General features: G+C 41.6%; 1 protein-coding gene across 2 annotated transcripts in view; it reads left to right on the forward strand.

Annotated features, from left to right (window-relative positions):
* Positions 1-13,276, forward strand: part of stxbp1a (syntaxin binding protein 1a) — a 35,340-nt gene that overhangs the window by 11,063 nt on the left and 11,001 nt on the right. For both annotated transcript variants that reach the window (XM_030742189.1, XM_030742188.1), the window contains exons 2-15: positions 5,034-5,083; positions 5,787-5,868; positions 5,955-6,031; positions 6,770-6,848; positions 7,424-7,527; positions 10,040-10,188; positions 10,317-10,401; positions 11,109-11,239; positions 11,383-11,490; positions 11,611-11,671; positions 11,959-12,024; positions 12,125-12,205; positions 12,364-12,502; positions 12,804-12,913. In XM_030742189.1, coding sequence (XP_030598049.1) covers positions 5,034-5,083; positions 5,787-5,868; positions 5,955-6,031; positions 6,770-6,848; positions 7,424-7,527; positions 10,040-10,188; positions 10,317-10,401; positions 11,109-11,239; positions 11,383-11,490; positions 11,611-11,671; positions 11,959-12,024; positions 12,125-12,205; positions 12,364-12,502; positions 12,804-12,913 — 1,322 coding nt within the window. The remainder of the gene's footprint in view (positions 1-5,033; positions 5,084-5,786; positions 5,869-5,954; positions 6,032-6,769; positions 6,849-7,423; positions 7,528-10,039; positions 10,189-10,316; positions 10,402-11,108; positions 11,240-11,382; positions 11,491-11,610; positions 11,672-11,958; positions 12,025-12,124; positions 12,206-12,363; positions 12,503-12,803; positions 12,914-13,276) is intronic.

Below are 13,276 nucleotides of genomic sequence, written 5' to 3' on the forward strand. Positions count from 1 at the left end.
AGCAGGGACAGTTTTCCCATAGACTGCTGTGTAGTAGAATCTTTTTGAAACCATAAGAGTTGCCCCCTGCTGGCTGTTAATAAGACTGCAAGTTTAACACTTTTTCACTGGCTTCGCTGTTTAGAGCTGGAAGCTTCGTGCAGCTTTTTTATACAGTCTATGGTTGTGACTACAGCCATAGACATAACTGGGATCAGCTGGTTGTTGTTTGTGGCAGGTGTTGCCCTACGGGCAAGTTGCAGAGTGCTCTCTGGTGGACAAAGTATGCAACATCAACACATGTAACATGGTTGATGGTCGTTTCTCTTGTCTATTTTTTTTTTTCATTCAATTTTTTTGTTGCGTTTAAAATTTTTATCAGCCATTATAATACTGATATATTGGCCAATAGCCAATATTTGCTGGTTTCTAGTTATACCTCACAAACAGATACTTTGTTGATCTCATGAGCAAAATTAGCAGCATAAAGAATAAAAATAAAACAATATAATCCTCAATAAAAAACCGCATATTTAAAAGTGTCACAGGCCCATATTGAAGGCCTTATTATGTGAGGTAATGCAAAATGTTATTACCACAGTGATGAAATAAGAGAATAAAAAATGAAGATACAGAAAAATTTTTAAAATAAGGCTGAAATTGTGTGAAATAGAATTTTAGCAAAGAGTATGGCAAATGGCATTAATAAATAACACGCACACTATGAATATAAGAAACAGTGGCAAGAAAGTTTGATACAGAAATGCGCTAAACAGTGAAGTTATGGTTTTGTTTTTAGTCATTAATGTTTAAGAGATTCCTGGACAAAAGCATTTGGACCCTGGGAGAAGAAGAAGAGTTAAAAATACTACTTTATACTAAAATACCTGAATAACTGGAGCTGCTGAGCTCATTCATCAGAGAAATCAGAGGAAACACATTCATTGCAGCAGAGGAAAAGGGAAGACGAGTCACGGATATCCTCAGTCCTGCTTTGTTTTTTTGAAATGTCTCATCCTGTGGCCTGGAGCCTCTGCTGGATGAAACGCAAGTCGACTTTTCAGGAATGAAAGGAAACCTGCTTTAATTTTGCAGCTGTTACTTTGAGCGTTTTGCAGATTTGTCAGCAGCTCCACAGTGACGGCCTCGGCTCTCTGGGTGTATAAAAGTCAGTTTTTTGGCTTTTTTTTTTTTTCTTTTGGTTACTGGTACTGCTGCTTGGCTGACAGAACAGGACAAAGGAGATGCTGGAAATAGACTGAAGCTGAGTTGGGGAATGTCTCATTTAGACTATATTTCCCACTGGAGGTCAAATACAGTTCGTCTGACTCACAGGAGGTTCAGGATAGGCTCTGTCTGTTTCAGTTATAGTACATATGCTGATTTATTTATTTATTTGTTTTATGCACAACATACAATCTTTCTATATTCGCATGCATTCTTTCTTTCACCCTGTCTTACATTTCTGGCATATTTCACCTATTTGCTGAAAAGAGTCAATGAACTGACTTGGAAGAGAGTACCATTTATTGTTTTTGAGGCAGCAAACACTAACATCCCCTTTGCTCAAGCCCTTTTTAATCTGTGGTAATCCATCAGTATCTGCGTGGCCGGAGGTTTTAGCTGTGGCCGGGAGGGCTTAGCGGCTTATATTCACTGCGATCTAACATGATGTTCAACAGCAATTCACCCTTAATAGATTTATCCTAATACGGCAGGCAGATGGTTGGCACATGGATCAGGCCAATATTGGTATTGCGGCACAAACACAGCCATCGTGCCATAACCTCGCAGTGGATAAAACTGCCTTTCATTTGTGGGTATTCCTTGTGCTTTTAGACTCTCTTCATTGAGAGAACTGATTCCACTGATAAAGATCTGTGATGGGTAACCTTGTTGGAGGTAAAATACACGTACTTGTTGTTGTAGGAGTTGATTACTGGATTTTGAAATGAGTAGAATTAAACAGTTCAGGGTTCAGTTGATTTGCGTTGAGTTCAGTTTAATGAAGTTAACCAAGCTAACTCAAATGTTTAGGCTTGGTTCTCTACACTAGTGATTCTCAGAGTGTAAGAGTCTGAGACCCAACGGACCTGCATAATAATTTCTATCAATCATAAAAATGGTCTGCATTATTAAAATGTTAAATTATAAAGACAGGGTCAATTAACCCTCAATTCAATTTTATTTATATAGCGCCAAATCACAACAGTCACCTCAAGGCGCTTTGTATTGTGGGTAAAGACCCTACAATAATACAGAGAAAACCTAACAGTCAAAATGACCCCCTATGAGCAGCACTTGGCGACAGTGGGAAGGAAAAACTCCCTTTTAACAGGAAGAAACCTCCAGCAGAACCAGGCTCAGGGAGGGGGGGTCATCTGCTGAGGGGGGGTCATCTGCTGAGTCCGGTTGGGGCTGAGAGGAGAGAGACAGGACAAAAGACACACTATGAAAGAGAGACAGAGATTAATAACGACAAATGATTAAATGCAGAGTGGAGTATAAACAAAGTAAATAAGGTGAATGAAAAAAAAAAGTGCATCATGAGAACCCCCCCAGCAGCCTAGTCGTATAGCAGCATAACTAAGGGAGGGTTCAGGGTCACCTGATCCAGCCCTAACTATAAGCTTTATCACAAAGGAAAGTTTTAAGCCTAATCTTAAAAATAGAGAGGGTGTCTGTCTCCTGAATCCAAGCTGGGAGCTGGTTCCACAGAAGAGGGGCCTGAAAGCTGAAGGCTCTGCCTCCCATTCTACTCTTATGTATCCTAGGAACCACAAGTAAGCCAGCAGTCTGAGAGCGAAGTGCTCTATTGGGGTGATATGGGACTATAAGGTCTTTGAGATAAGATGGTGCCTGATTATTCAAGACCTTGTATGTGAGGAGAAGGATTTTAAATTCTATTCTAGATTTAACAGGGAGCCAATGAAGAGAAGCCAATATGGGAGAAATCTGCTCTCTCTTTCTAGTCCCTGTCAGTACTCTAGCTGCAGCATTTTGGATCAGCTGAAGGCTTTTCAGGGAGCTTTTAGGACAGCCTGATAACGAATTACAATAGTCCAGCCTAGAAGTAATAAATGCATGAATTAGCTTTTCAGCATCACTCTGAGAAAGGATGTTTCTAATTTTAGAAATGTTGCGCAAATGCAAAAAAAGCGGTCCTACATATTTGTTTAATATGTGCATTGAAGGACATATCCTGGTCAAAAATGACTCCAAGATTTCTCAGTGTTACTGGAGGCCAAAGTAATGCCATCCAGAGTAAGTATCTGGTTAGACACCATCTTTCTAAGGTTTGTGGGGCCGAGTACAAGAACTTCAGTTTTATCTGAATTTAGAAGCAGGAAATTAGAGGTCATCCAGGCCTTAATGTCTTTAAGACATTCCTGCAGTTTAACTAATTGATGTGCGTCATCTGGCTTCATGGATAGATAAAGCTGAGTATCATCTGCATAACAATGAAAATTGATGCAATGCAGCCCTCATAAAACAAGCATTTTGTTTCTGTTTCTCCCTCTCATGTTAACTTTGGGCACACAGACACTGTGTGGTTAACTGAATTTAACTTAAATTTAATCATTGGCCTCCAGTGATTTATTAAGGCAAGAAAATAGTTTTTTCTTTCAGTACCCCATTTCCTCCCTGCCAGGCTGTGGCATTTTTACTTCAGAATATATTAGTTTCTGCTGAATTTTAATTAAGATGCATTAAATGTGTCTTTTGTTCAATAAATCTATTTTTTTTCCCCCAAGTCTGTGAGTTGTCTTCTTCTTTTGGCTGCTCCTTTTAGGAGTCGCCTTAATGCATCGTCTGCCTCCATCTCGCACTATTTCTTGCATCCTTCTCTCACACAGAGTCTCTGCATGTCCTCCTTCACTGCATCCATGAATCTCATCTGTGGTCTTTCTCTTTTCCTCCTGCCTGGAAGCTCCTTATTCAATATCATTTGTCCAATGTATCCACTGTCCCTCCTCTGCTCATGTCCAGACCATCTCAACCTTTCCTCTCTAACGTTCTCTAAACTGCTCAACCTGAGCTGCCCCTCTGATGTACTCGTTTCTAATCCTGTCCCTCTTGGTCACGCCCTACAAAAATCATAGCGTCTTTAAGTCTATCAGCTCCACTTCCTTTTTTTTTTTTTTTTTTTTTTTTTTTGTCAGTGCCTTCCAAAGTCTGAGTGATAGTTTTAAATAACAGTCTCAATATTGTTGTAAATAATCGTGCAGCCCTGATTAGGAGACATCTCAGTAATCTGTCCATGAAACCACTAACTTCCTTTAGGGCACCATGAACTCTTTCTGCTGCATGTTTGGTGAGAAATATTTGAGTTGCTTCACATCCTGAGATGATGTTCAACCCCAGCTTGCTAAAAGTGTGGAAATTTTAACCCCTATAAGGGTGTGTGTGTGTGTGTCCCCAACCTGTGCTTTTACTGTGTTGCAAAGTGTTTATATGCCAAGGGTCTTTTAAACTGGGGAACACTGCTTAAACATTTTTGGGTCATTCCTTCTTAGAGTTAATCATATTTTTCTAGTGTGAGCATACGTCATGCTCCACAGTTGGAATAATGAGGGACATAAAAACACAAAGACATGCGTCCATATTGTCTTTTGTTTCTTGCTATTTAATGTTTGTATGAAACAAAATGACCAAAACAATGTGGCATAAAGATATTTGTTGCCCTAAATAAGTCACAATCAAGTGTGGCTGTAGCATATGTATGTGGTGAAAGGAAATAGGGCAAATTTTTAAACAGAAATGAAAATGGTTTTCAATAAATTCAGCACAGTATACTGCAAGATACGTACCCTTGACAGACAGACCGTCTATCCCAGCTGACATAGGGCGAGAGGCAGTGTACGTACCAGACAGGTTGCCAATCTGTTGCAGAGCTGAATGTGTTTGTGTGAATATGAGAGCACTAAGGCTAACCTATGAGCTTACTGTGCAGGAATGGTGCATGACTGTGTGTGTGTGTGTGTTCCTTGTTTACAAAATGCTTTAAAACATTTTTGCTCATCAGATTTCTGATGATTCTTTTTCCTTTGCAGAGATTATGAATGATGTTATCAAGAAGGTGAAGAAGAAGGGAGAATGGAAGGTGAGAGGATGGCACTCTGTTATCATACTAAAAAGATGATTAGCACACCTTTATCTAGAACAGCGTTGTCAAACATGTGGCCTGTGGACCAGAACTGGTCCTGTTTGGTCCACTGAATGGACACTTTGTAAAGTGTGAATAAAGCAGTGAAGTAAATAACTACAAATTATGGGGATGCCTTACTGTATAGTTGTAAAAAATGCATCAAACCTGTTTCGGGGGAAAGTTCTTTGAATCATAAAGACGTCCAGTATTGTTGTTTAGCTGCATGTGAATGAAGGTGTTGCTGCTTTCTGCTGTGATCTGTAAATCCAGGGTCACCTGCAGTGACTGTAGATTCAGTGAATGTGAAAAAACTGAGGTGTATTCTTTTTATATTCCACTTACTTTTCTTAGGATACTTCAGACTTCATCTGTGTTATCTCACAGAATAAGAATAATAATTTAACAAGAAATCTCTGAACTAAATATATTTTGATAATGCAAATTGAAAAACTGTGTTTTCAATGGTGCATATTAAATAAGCCAAAGAACTAAGACACACAGAAGGCCTTCAAGCCTGGGTGTGAATAAACCTGAGTCATCACTGTGTGCACGAAGGACACACAGCGCCTGTAAGGGCTTATTTGAACCAGACCGTTTATTGTCAGCTACGTGTAATGAGAGTAATTTAAAAGTAGTTCCTGCCTTGTTGTGTTGCTAGGCTCTGATTGTGGACCAGCTGAGCATGAGGATGTTGTCGTCCTGCTGCAAGATGACCGACATCATGACAGAGGGCATCACCAGTAAGAGCTCGCCACTTTGAACCATTTCTCTGCACTGTGAGGCTTTATTTTGTGACTCTTTGACATGTCCGTGTCTGCTTCTGTAGTTGTGGAAGACATCAACAAGCGACGAGAGCCTCTGCCCAGCCTGGAGGCCATTTACCTGATTACACCTACAGAGAAGGTAAGCATACCCCTTCTCTTACATATATAGAGGCATATCTTTTGCAGCAAGTCTGATTGTAGAGAGATCAGAAAAGCTGCCGTATGTACCCTTTGTTAAATGTTGAAGACCATGAGAAAGAGAGAGGGTGAGGAGCTCGGTCATTAGGAGTGGTGGTTACTCCTCCACATTAAAAGGTGCCAATTGAGGTGAATGCCTCCTAAGGTGATTTTGGGCATGTTCGACTGGGACGAGGCCCCTTCTCCAGGACAAATCCTGCCGTCCCCTCGGAAGAGCTAGAGGAGGTGGCTGGGAGAAGAGAGATCTGGGCATCTTTTGCTTAGACTGCTGCCCCTACAACCTGGACCCCAATAAGCAGTGGTAGATGGATGGATGGATTTTTCTTGTGGAAAAAATAGTCAGTAATTTCACTGACACCAAATTTCAGAATGTAAAGGCCGGCTTGTTGTAGAGCTCTCCACCTCAGGAAGCACAGGCCAGTGCTGACTCTTTGTCTAAATGCCTTTTTGAAGCTGAAGAATGTAAACGCAGAGGAGGGTGTGAAAGAAAGAGACTTGCCCACATCAGCCTCCACTTGTAGCACGACTGGCTACCAAAATGTTGATCAGAGAAGCTCAGATTACAAAATGCACATACTGTAGGGAGTGTCTTTGCTTTACTGCATCTTTACTTTACTGTTGAAATTATTAAAATACAGAAACTTTATTTCTCACATTTTCTCCGTGCCTCTTTCTTCAGTCTGTCCACACCCTAATTGCAGACTTCAAAGACGCTCATTCATCTAAATATAAGGCAGCCCATGTTTTCTTCACTGACTGTGAGTACACACAAAGACTTTTTTCAACTTTTATTCAACCTTTTATTTGATAAGGAGTTGATGCTGCTGAACAAGAATATTTTGGATATCAATTTTTAATTTTTTTTTTTTTTTTTCATTTGTTGTAACTTTTTCTTTTGTAGATGAATATGAAGCTACTGTCATTGATGATCTAAAATATTTCCAAATCCCAGTTTCCTCACAGCTCTTATTGCCTCTTATTGTCTGTTGTTTTGAAACTCATGTGAGCCAGGTAGAAAACATTAGGTGAAGTAAGATGGGTTCTTTTTGTGCTAATGATGCTAATGATCTCTTCATAATAAGAGATCGAGTGGTTAAAGCATAAATGTCTTGGCCTTAGAGGTGCCTTTATGCTGGAAGCTGGTGTTCAAGTAAGAATCTGCAGCTGCATCATGTTAAATGAAGGATGAACTTGCTTCCATAGCAGTACTCTGTCAAACATAAAAAATAGATTATATGTTTGAGGAAGTGCAGTCAAAGATTGTCTCAGAAATGTCATAGGTTGGCTTGAACCCGAATGTGACTGAAGCCAAGCATTCCTTGATATTTTCCAGCCTGCCCCGATCCTCTCTTTAATGAACTGGTGAAGAGCCGCACTTCCAAAGTCACCAAGACTCTGACGGAGATCAACATTGCCTTCTTGCCCTACGAGTCGCAGGTAAACATACTGTGCAGCCCTGCATGGTGATGGTGCATAATGATTGCTGTACTGCTTCTGTTAAAAAAAAAAAATGTCCTCAATGCATCATTAATCTCTATAAAGTTTCTGCATATGAATATGCTGAATCGGTAGGAAAAGGACTTTCCTGATGGAACCTTTCTGATGGTGTGCCTAACATGCTTAGTGAGTGCTTGAAAATAACGGCTCTTCATTGTGTTCATTAAGCTTAAGATGAGGCTTTTTTCATAGCAAGTCATTTAAAGCTTGCAGCAACATATTAATGACTAACCTCGTGTTGACACGGGCTCATCTCAGATATTCTCTGAGATTTTATCCATTTCTGGTGTCTTCCTGCATTTGTCTGTACTTCCCTGGGACCCTCAGTGGACCTTTGAGAACCTTCATCCTACATCTCATCTGTGCTAATGTGTTTAAATGAACCTAAGCATAGTTCTGTAGCCAGCCACGATTAACTAGAAATAATCTAGTCAGAATTTGGAGTAGGAATTTGGACTCTTTCTTTGCTCTCAGTGGTCCCTCGGTGCTTATTTGCTTTTGGGAACTAAAGAAGCATTTGGTCATGAAAATGAAGTCAGACTTAACAAGCAGTCTGAGCGGTCACATTTGAGCATGCTGTGCAGGTAAAAAGTCCACGTGGAGCGCAAAAGAAAAGAGGTCTATTGTCTCATTGCAGTTTAGCTTTTTGTCAGCTTTTTAAAGCACATGCATTTGCAAACACTGACGGGTTTGCAGGGCAAAAACACCTGGATCCTGGATACCTGTCGTCTCCAATGGAAGTCTGTAAAAATGGGATGTTGTCCTTGACTGTGGTCTAAGACATCCATTCATAGCCATTTATAACTTTGTCAGGGTAGAATATTGTTGCAGAGATGATTCACCTACATTTAGGAGTGGAAATCAGGCTTGTGAAGATGCACTCATATTTACAGTGACTGAAATTTTGATCTAAGAAACCACACTCAGAATTTATGCCTACAACCCCCTTCCCATGTTGATTTTCACCACACTTTTCTACACAAAGCTGGAAATGAATGAACCCCAGATGAGTTTTATTGTCTATTAGTGACGAGAGAGAGAGAGGGAGGGAGAAAGCCTGAGCAAGTGCAGCTGCAGAGATCGATTAAGACAGGTGGGAAGAGAGAAATGCTGTTAAGGACGTGGACAGGAATAGTAACAGCAAGGTTATTGCTTGTTAGGGTCAAGGATGGCTAAAGAGAGGCAGAGCGAGAGGAGAGAGAAACGCACTCAGGTGGCCGCTTGGCACAAAGCTGCTGACTCACCAGACTCTCTGTTTACTGGCAGACTGTTCCAGAAAGGCTCACATTTATCACTGACTTCTCTCCCGCCCACCGGCTTCCCCACCCTTTGCTAAAAAAAAAAAAAAAAAAAATGCTGCCTCCATCTTGTCTTTTTCTCTGCCTCTGTTTTTATATATATATATGAAAACAGAAGCTTTTGCTTTTTTCCTCTTATTTGTATTCATCCTTTGCTCCAACCATTTTCCCATCTTCCCCACAGCAACCACGCCTCTATTTATCACATCTCTCTTTCTGTCCATCCTTTACTCTCACAATCTAAAGATGCTTCTTGGCCCACAATGCTTTGCTCTCCTCCTGTCTACTATGATTATTTCAGAGTCAGTGGTTTTCTGCTTCAGGCGAAAATGCTGCCTCATAGCCCCGCCCACAGGCTGATGCGCTTGCCCAATTGGACGAGCCACATCCACACAGTGGGCTGTAGCCAATAGTGGCCGTCCTAAGGCAGGGACCCTTCTGCAGCACAGGAGTGTGGTCATGTGACTGTGGACAGATGGGTTGGGAGATGGGAGTGGTAGTGATGCAGGAGAGGAGGAAAAAGAGGGAAGGAGAAAAAACGAGGAGCAAGAGGATAGAAAAGGGAACAGGAGGAGGAGAATAGATAAGGAAACAGGAAAAGATAATAGGGAAGGTGTAGAGAGGATATGGTGAACATAGAGTTGAGAAGAGAAAACATTAAAGCTGTGAAGCCGAAATGGCAGAGAATGGAGAAAGAGAGGAGAGAGCATGACAGCGATAACAGAGATCAAACAGTACATTTGTGTGACAGCTGAAGCAAAACACATACAGATGTTAAAGACGCTTCTACACGAATGTCTCCTTGCTTCCTTTTTCCCTTCGTGTGTGCAGCCCTTAATGCTTCTCGAGTAGTCAGGAAGAGAGGAAGCTTCTGGAGAAGCTTAGTGTGAGGAAACACAGGTGTATTTTTCCTTGCTTCTCTCTCACTCTCACGCTCTCACACACACACACACACACACACACACACACACACACACACACACCCTCACTGGGAGGAGCTTCAATGTGGGAAGAGGTGCTCGGAAGGGAAGCAAGGGAAAAATCACCTTGTGTGTATGAGGAAAAACATATATCAGACAAATCAGTTCAGAAAGGCTCAAATCAATGTAGTTTGCTGAAGCAAAAATGACATTTCCTTATATTTGTGTGCGCAGGTGTATTCTCTGGACAATCCAGATGCCTTTCACAGTTTCTACAGCCCTCATAAGACCCAGCTGAAGAACCCAGTGATGGAGAGGTTGGCCGAGCAGCTGGCCACACTCTGTGCCACCCTGAAAGAGTATCCTGCTGTCAGATACCGAGGGTGAGCAAGCAGGGGGGTGCTGCAGTATAGACTGCTTCCCCAGCTGTAAAACTAAATGTCTTTATGTCCATATTCCTCTGTTCTCCTCTTTACATTTGCCTACCCTTCTGTCTTCCAATGTCTGTCAGGGAGTACAAGGATAATGCCACCCTGGCCCAGCTGGTTCAGGACAAACTGGATGCGTACAAGGCTGATGACCCCACCATGGGAGAGGTGAGTTCATGAGAAATGTCGTCAGTCTTATTACCATCCATCCATCCACTTCCGCTTATCCTGTTCAGGGTCATGGGGGGTGGGGGTGGAGCGCGGTGCCTATCCCAGCTAACATGGGTGAGAGGCAGGGTACACCCTGTACAGGTCGCCCAGACTTCATCATCTTATCCCCACATTGTCTCTGCTCTGCTGTGCTATTTTTGACACTTTAAATATAGTATTTTATAGTGGCTTATTTGATCAATAATTGGTAGCCGCTCAGCTGCACCGGGAAGATAATAAATTTGCGCTAAGCATTAAAATATGTAGTGTATCGAACATAAAACATGCACAAACTAAACGAACGTAGCATGCGCACTCTAAACGTCAGCCAACGTGCGCACGGTAAACATGGTCGTAGTGTTGCCGTTCGGTGCTTAAATGAACTGTCAAATGTACAAGTATATAAATGACTGTGGGATTTGTATAAAATATCTGTATATGCCATATAGATGTTGGCACTCACAGCACCCTCGGCAGTGTTTATGCAAAGTTTGGTCTACTCATTTTACAAGAATGTTACTTCATTATATTATTGTTGAATTGGGTATAAAATATGCCATGCTTCTAAATGCAAGATAATCACGTACATATTTGCTGTTGCACAGTTCAGTTCTACACGAGAGCAGATGTGTGATTGACTAACTGTTGTACGTCTCTCTCTGTAGGGTCCAGATAAAGCTCGCTCACAGCTGATCATTCTGGACAGGGGATTTGATCCTGTGTCACCTGTCCTGCATGAGCTCACCTTTCAGGCTATGGGCTATGACCTGCTGCCCATTGAAAATGACGTCTACAAGTATGAGCAGAAACTAAGAAAAAAATCAAAATACGCCAAAAAAAAATAAAAATGCTGATGGAATTTTGCTTTAGCATCATTTGTTTTAATGAGAAATTTGTATGTGAATGCTTAAAATTTCTCTTTGGTTGATTCATCTTCAGGTATGAGACCAGCGGCATCGGAGACTCACGTGAGAAGGAGGTCCTTCTGCATGAAGATGATGACCTGTGGGTGAGCCTGAGACACAAACACATAGCTGAGGTGTCCCAGTGAGTACTTTTCATTATATTCCATTTATTTTCCTCAATTTTTTTTTTTTACATCAAATTAAGCAAATTACCATCCTCTCTCTCATTTCTTACTGCTGCTCATTTTCTTTTTGTCACTAGGGAAGTGACACGCCAGCTGAAAGAGTTTTCTTCAAGCAAGAGGATGAACACTGGAGAGAAGGTAAAGGGTTGATTTGTTGAGTGAATGTAAGGTTTTGTGAAAATGTTGGTGATGTTCTGTTCATATAATATCTGTGGTGTTAAACACTGCTTTGTTCACAGCTAAAGGACGTGGAATAAAAATTTGGTGGTGAAAAATGTTTTTTGTGCTAATTTAAGAGCAGTTAAAACAGATTGGTCAATTTTGACCAGGAACACTAAAGTAAGAGGCGGGAGGTGAACACGACTGGAGGGTTAATGATGACATCATTGCTGTTTTTTGGACATTAATCGTGTTTGTTTCAACAGACCACGATGAGGGATCTGTCCCAGATGCTGAAGAAGATGCCTCAGTATCAGAAGGAGCTCAGCAAGGTTTTTCTTTTCTTTTTTTTTTTTCCTTCACAAGTGTGTGTGTGTGTGTGTGTGTGTCTTCCTGTGTGTGTTATACACTGACCTGTTTTGTCTTTTTCAGTACTCCACTCACCTGCAGCTGGCTGAAGACTGCATGAAGCATTACCAGGGAACAGTGGATAAGCTGTGCCGTGTGGAACAGGTGAGACACCGGCAGAGAGTTGGAGTGGGAATGGAGAGAGAAAACCGGAGAAGATAGGAAAGGGCATGAGGACAAAAGTACAGTGCTTCATAGTGACTGGAAATGTATGTTTGGGGTTCTTCAGTAAGAAATGACAAATGAGAGGTTTCCTGTTGCAGGACCTGGCTATGGGCACAGATGCTGAGGGAGAGAAGATCAAGGACCCCATGAGGGCTATCGTGCCCATCCTGCTGGATGCCAATGTCAGCACACATGACAAGATCCGCATCATCCTGCTTTACATTTTCCTCAAGAACGGTAAGCAAGAGACTGCACAATGAAGTTTGTTTGTATTATTATTGCTTTAAATTGTTGCTTTAGCTGATGTCTGAATTGAAACTTTACTGCATGCGCTTTCCTGTGTGATTAAGTGGCTCTTGAAAATGTGGCGTTATCAAATATATTTCTTTAGCATTTACCAATAGAAAGTCTAATGTGACATTTGACAGTGATATCAAACTAAACAATATTGAGTTTTATAAATAAGATTAAATGCAAACACAACATGTATTCATTTACAGTCATAGGATGTGAGATGTGTGTATGTGTTTGTGTCCAGGCATTACGGAGGAGAACCTCAACAAGCTGATCCAGCATGCTCAGATTCCCCCTGAGGACAGTGAGATCATCACCAACATGGCTCACCTGGGCGTCCCCATCATCACAGATGTAAGCGCCTCTTTTCTGCTTGTTTCGGTCAGTCTGATGCGCCCCTTCACTCTTCACTCTGGTTAGGATGCCTCCTGGGTGCCTACCTTTTGGAGATTTTCTGGGCATGCCCAACTGGGAGAAGACCCCCTAGGGTAGGCCCAGAACACGTTGCAGGAGATTATGTATCTCGTCTGGTCTTGGAATTCCTTGGCATCCCCCAAGAGGAACTGGAAAGTGTTGGTTTGGAGAAGGACCTCTGGACATCCACTGCTTAGCCTGCTTATGCAGGATTTCAATCATACTGTGAGCTGTTGGACTTTTTTAAGGTGGCAGTGGCTAACTGCCACCTCAGTTTAGATGATTTTTTTTTCCCTTTCTACT

Source organism: Archocentrus centrarchus, chromosome 12, assembly GCF_007364275.1.
Source record: "Archocentrus centrarchus isolate MPI-CPG fArcCen1 chromosome 12, fArcCen1, whole genome shotgun sequence".
Lineage (NCBI taxonomy): Eukaryota > Metazoa > Chordata > Actinopteri > Cichliformes > Cichlidae > Archocentrus > Archocentrus centrarchus.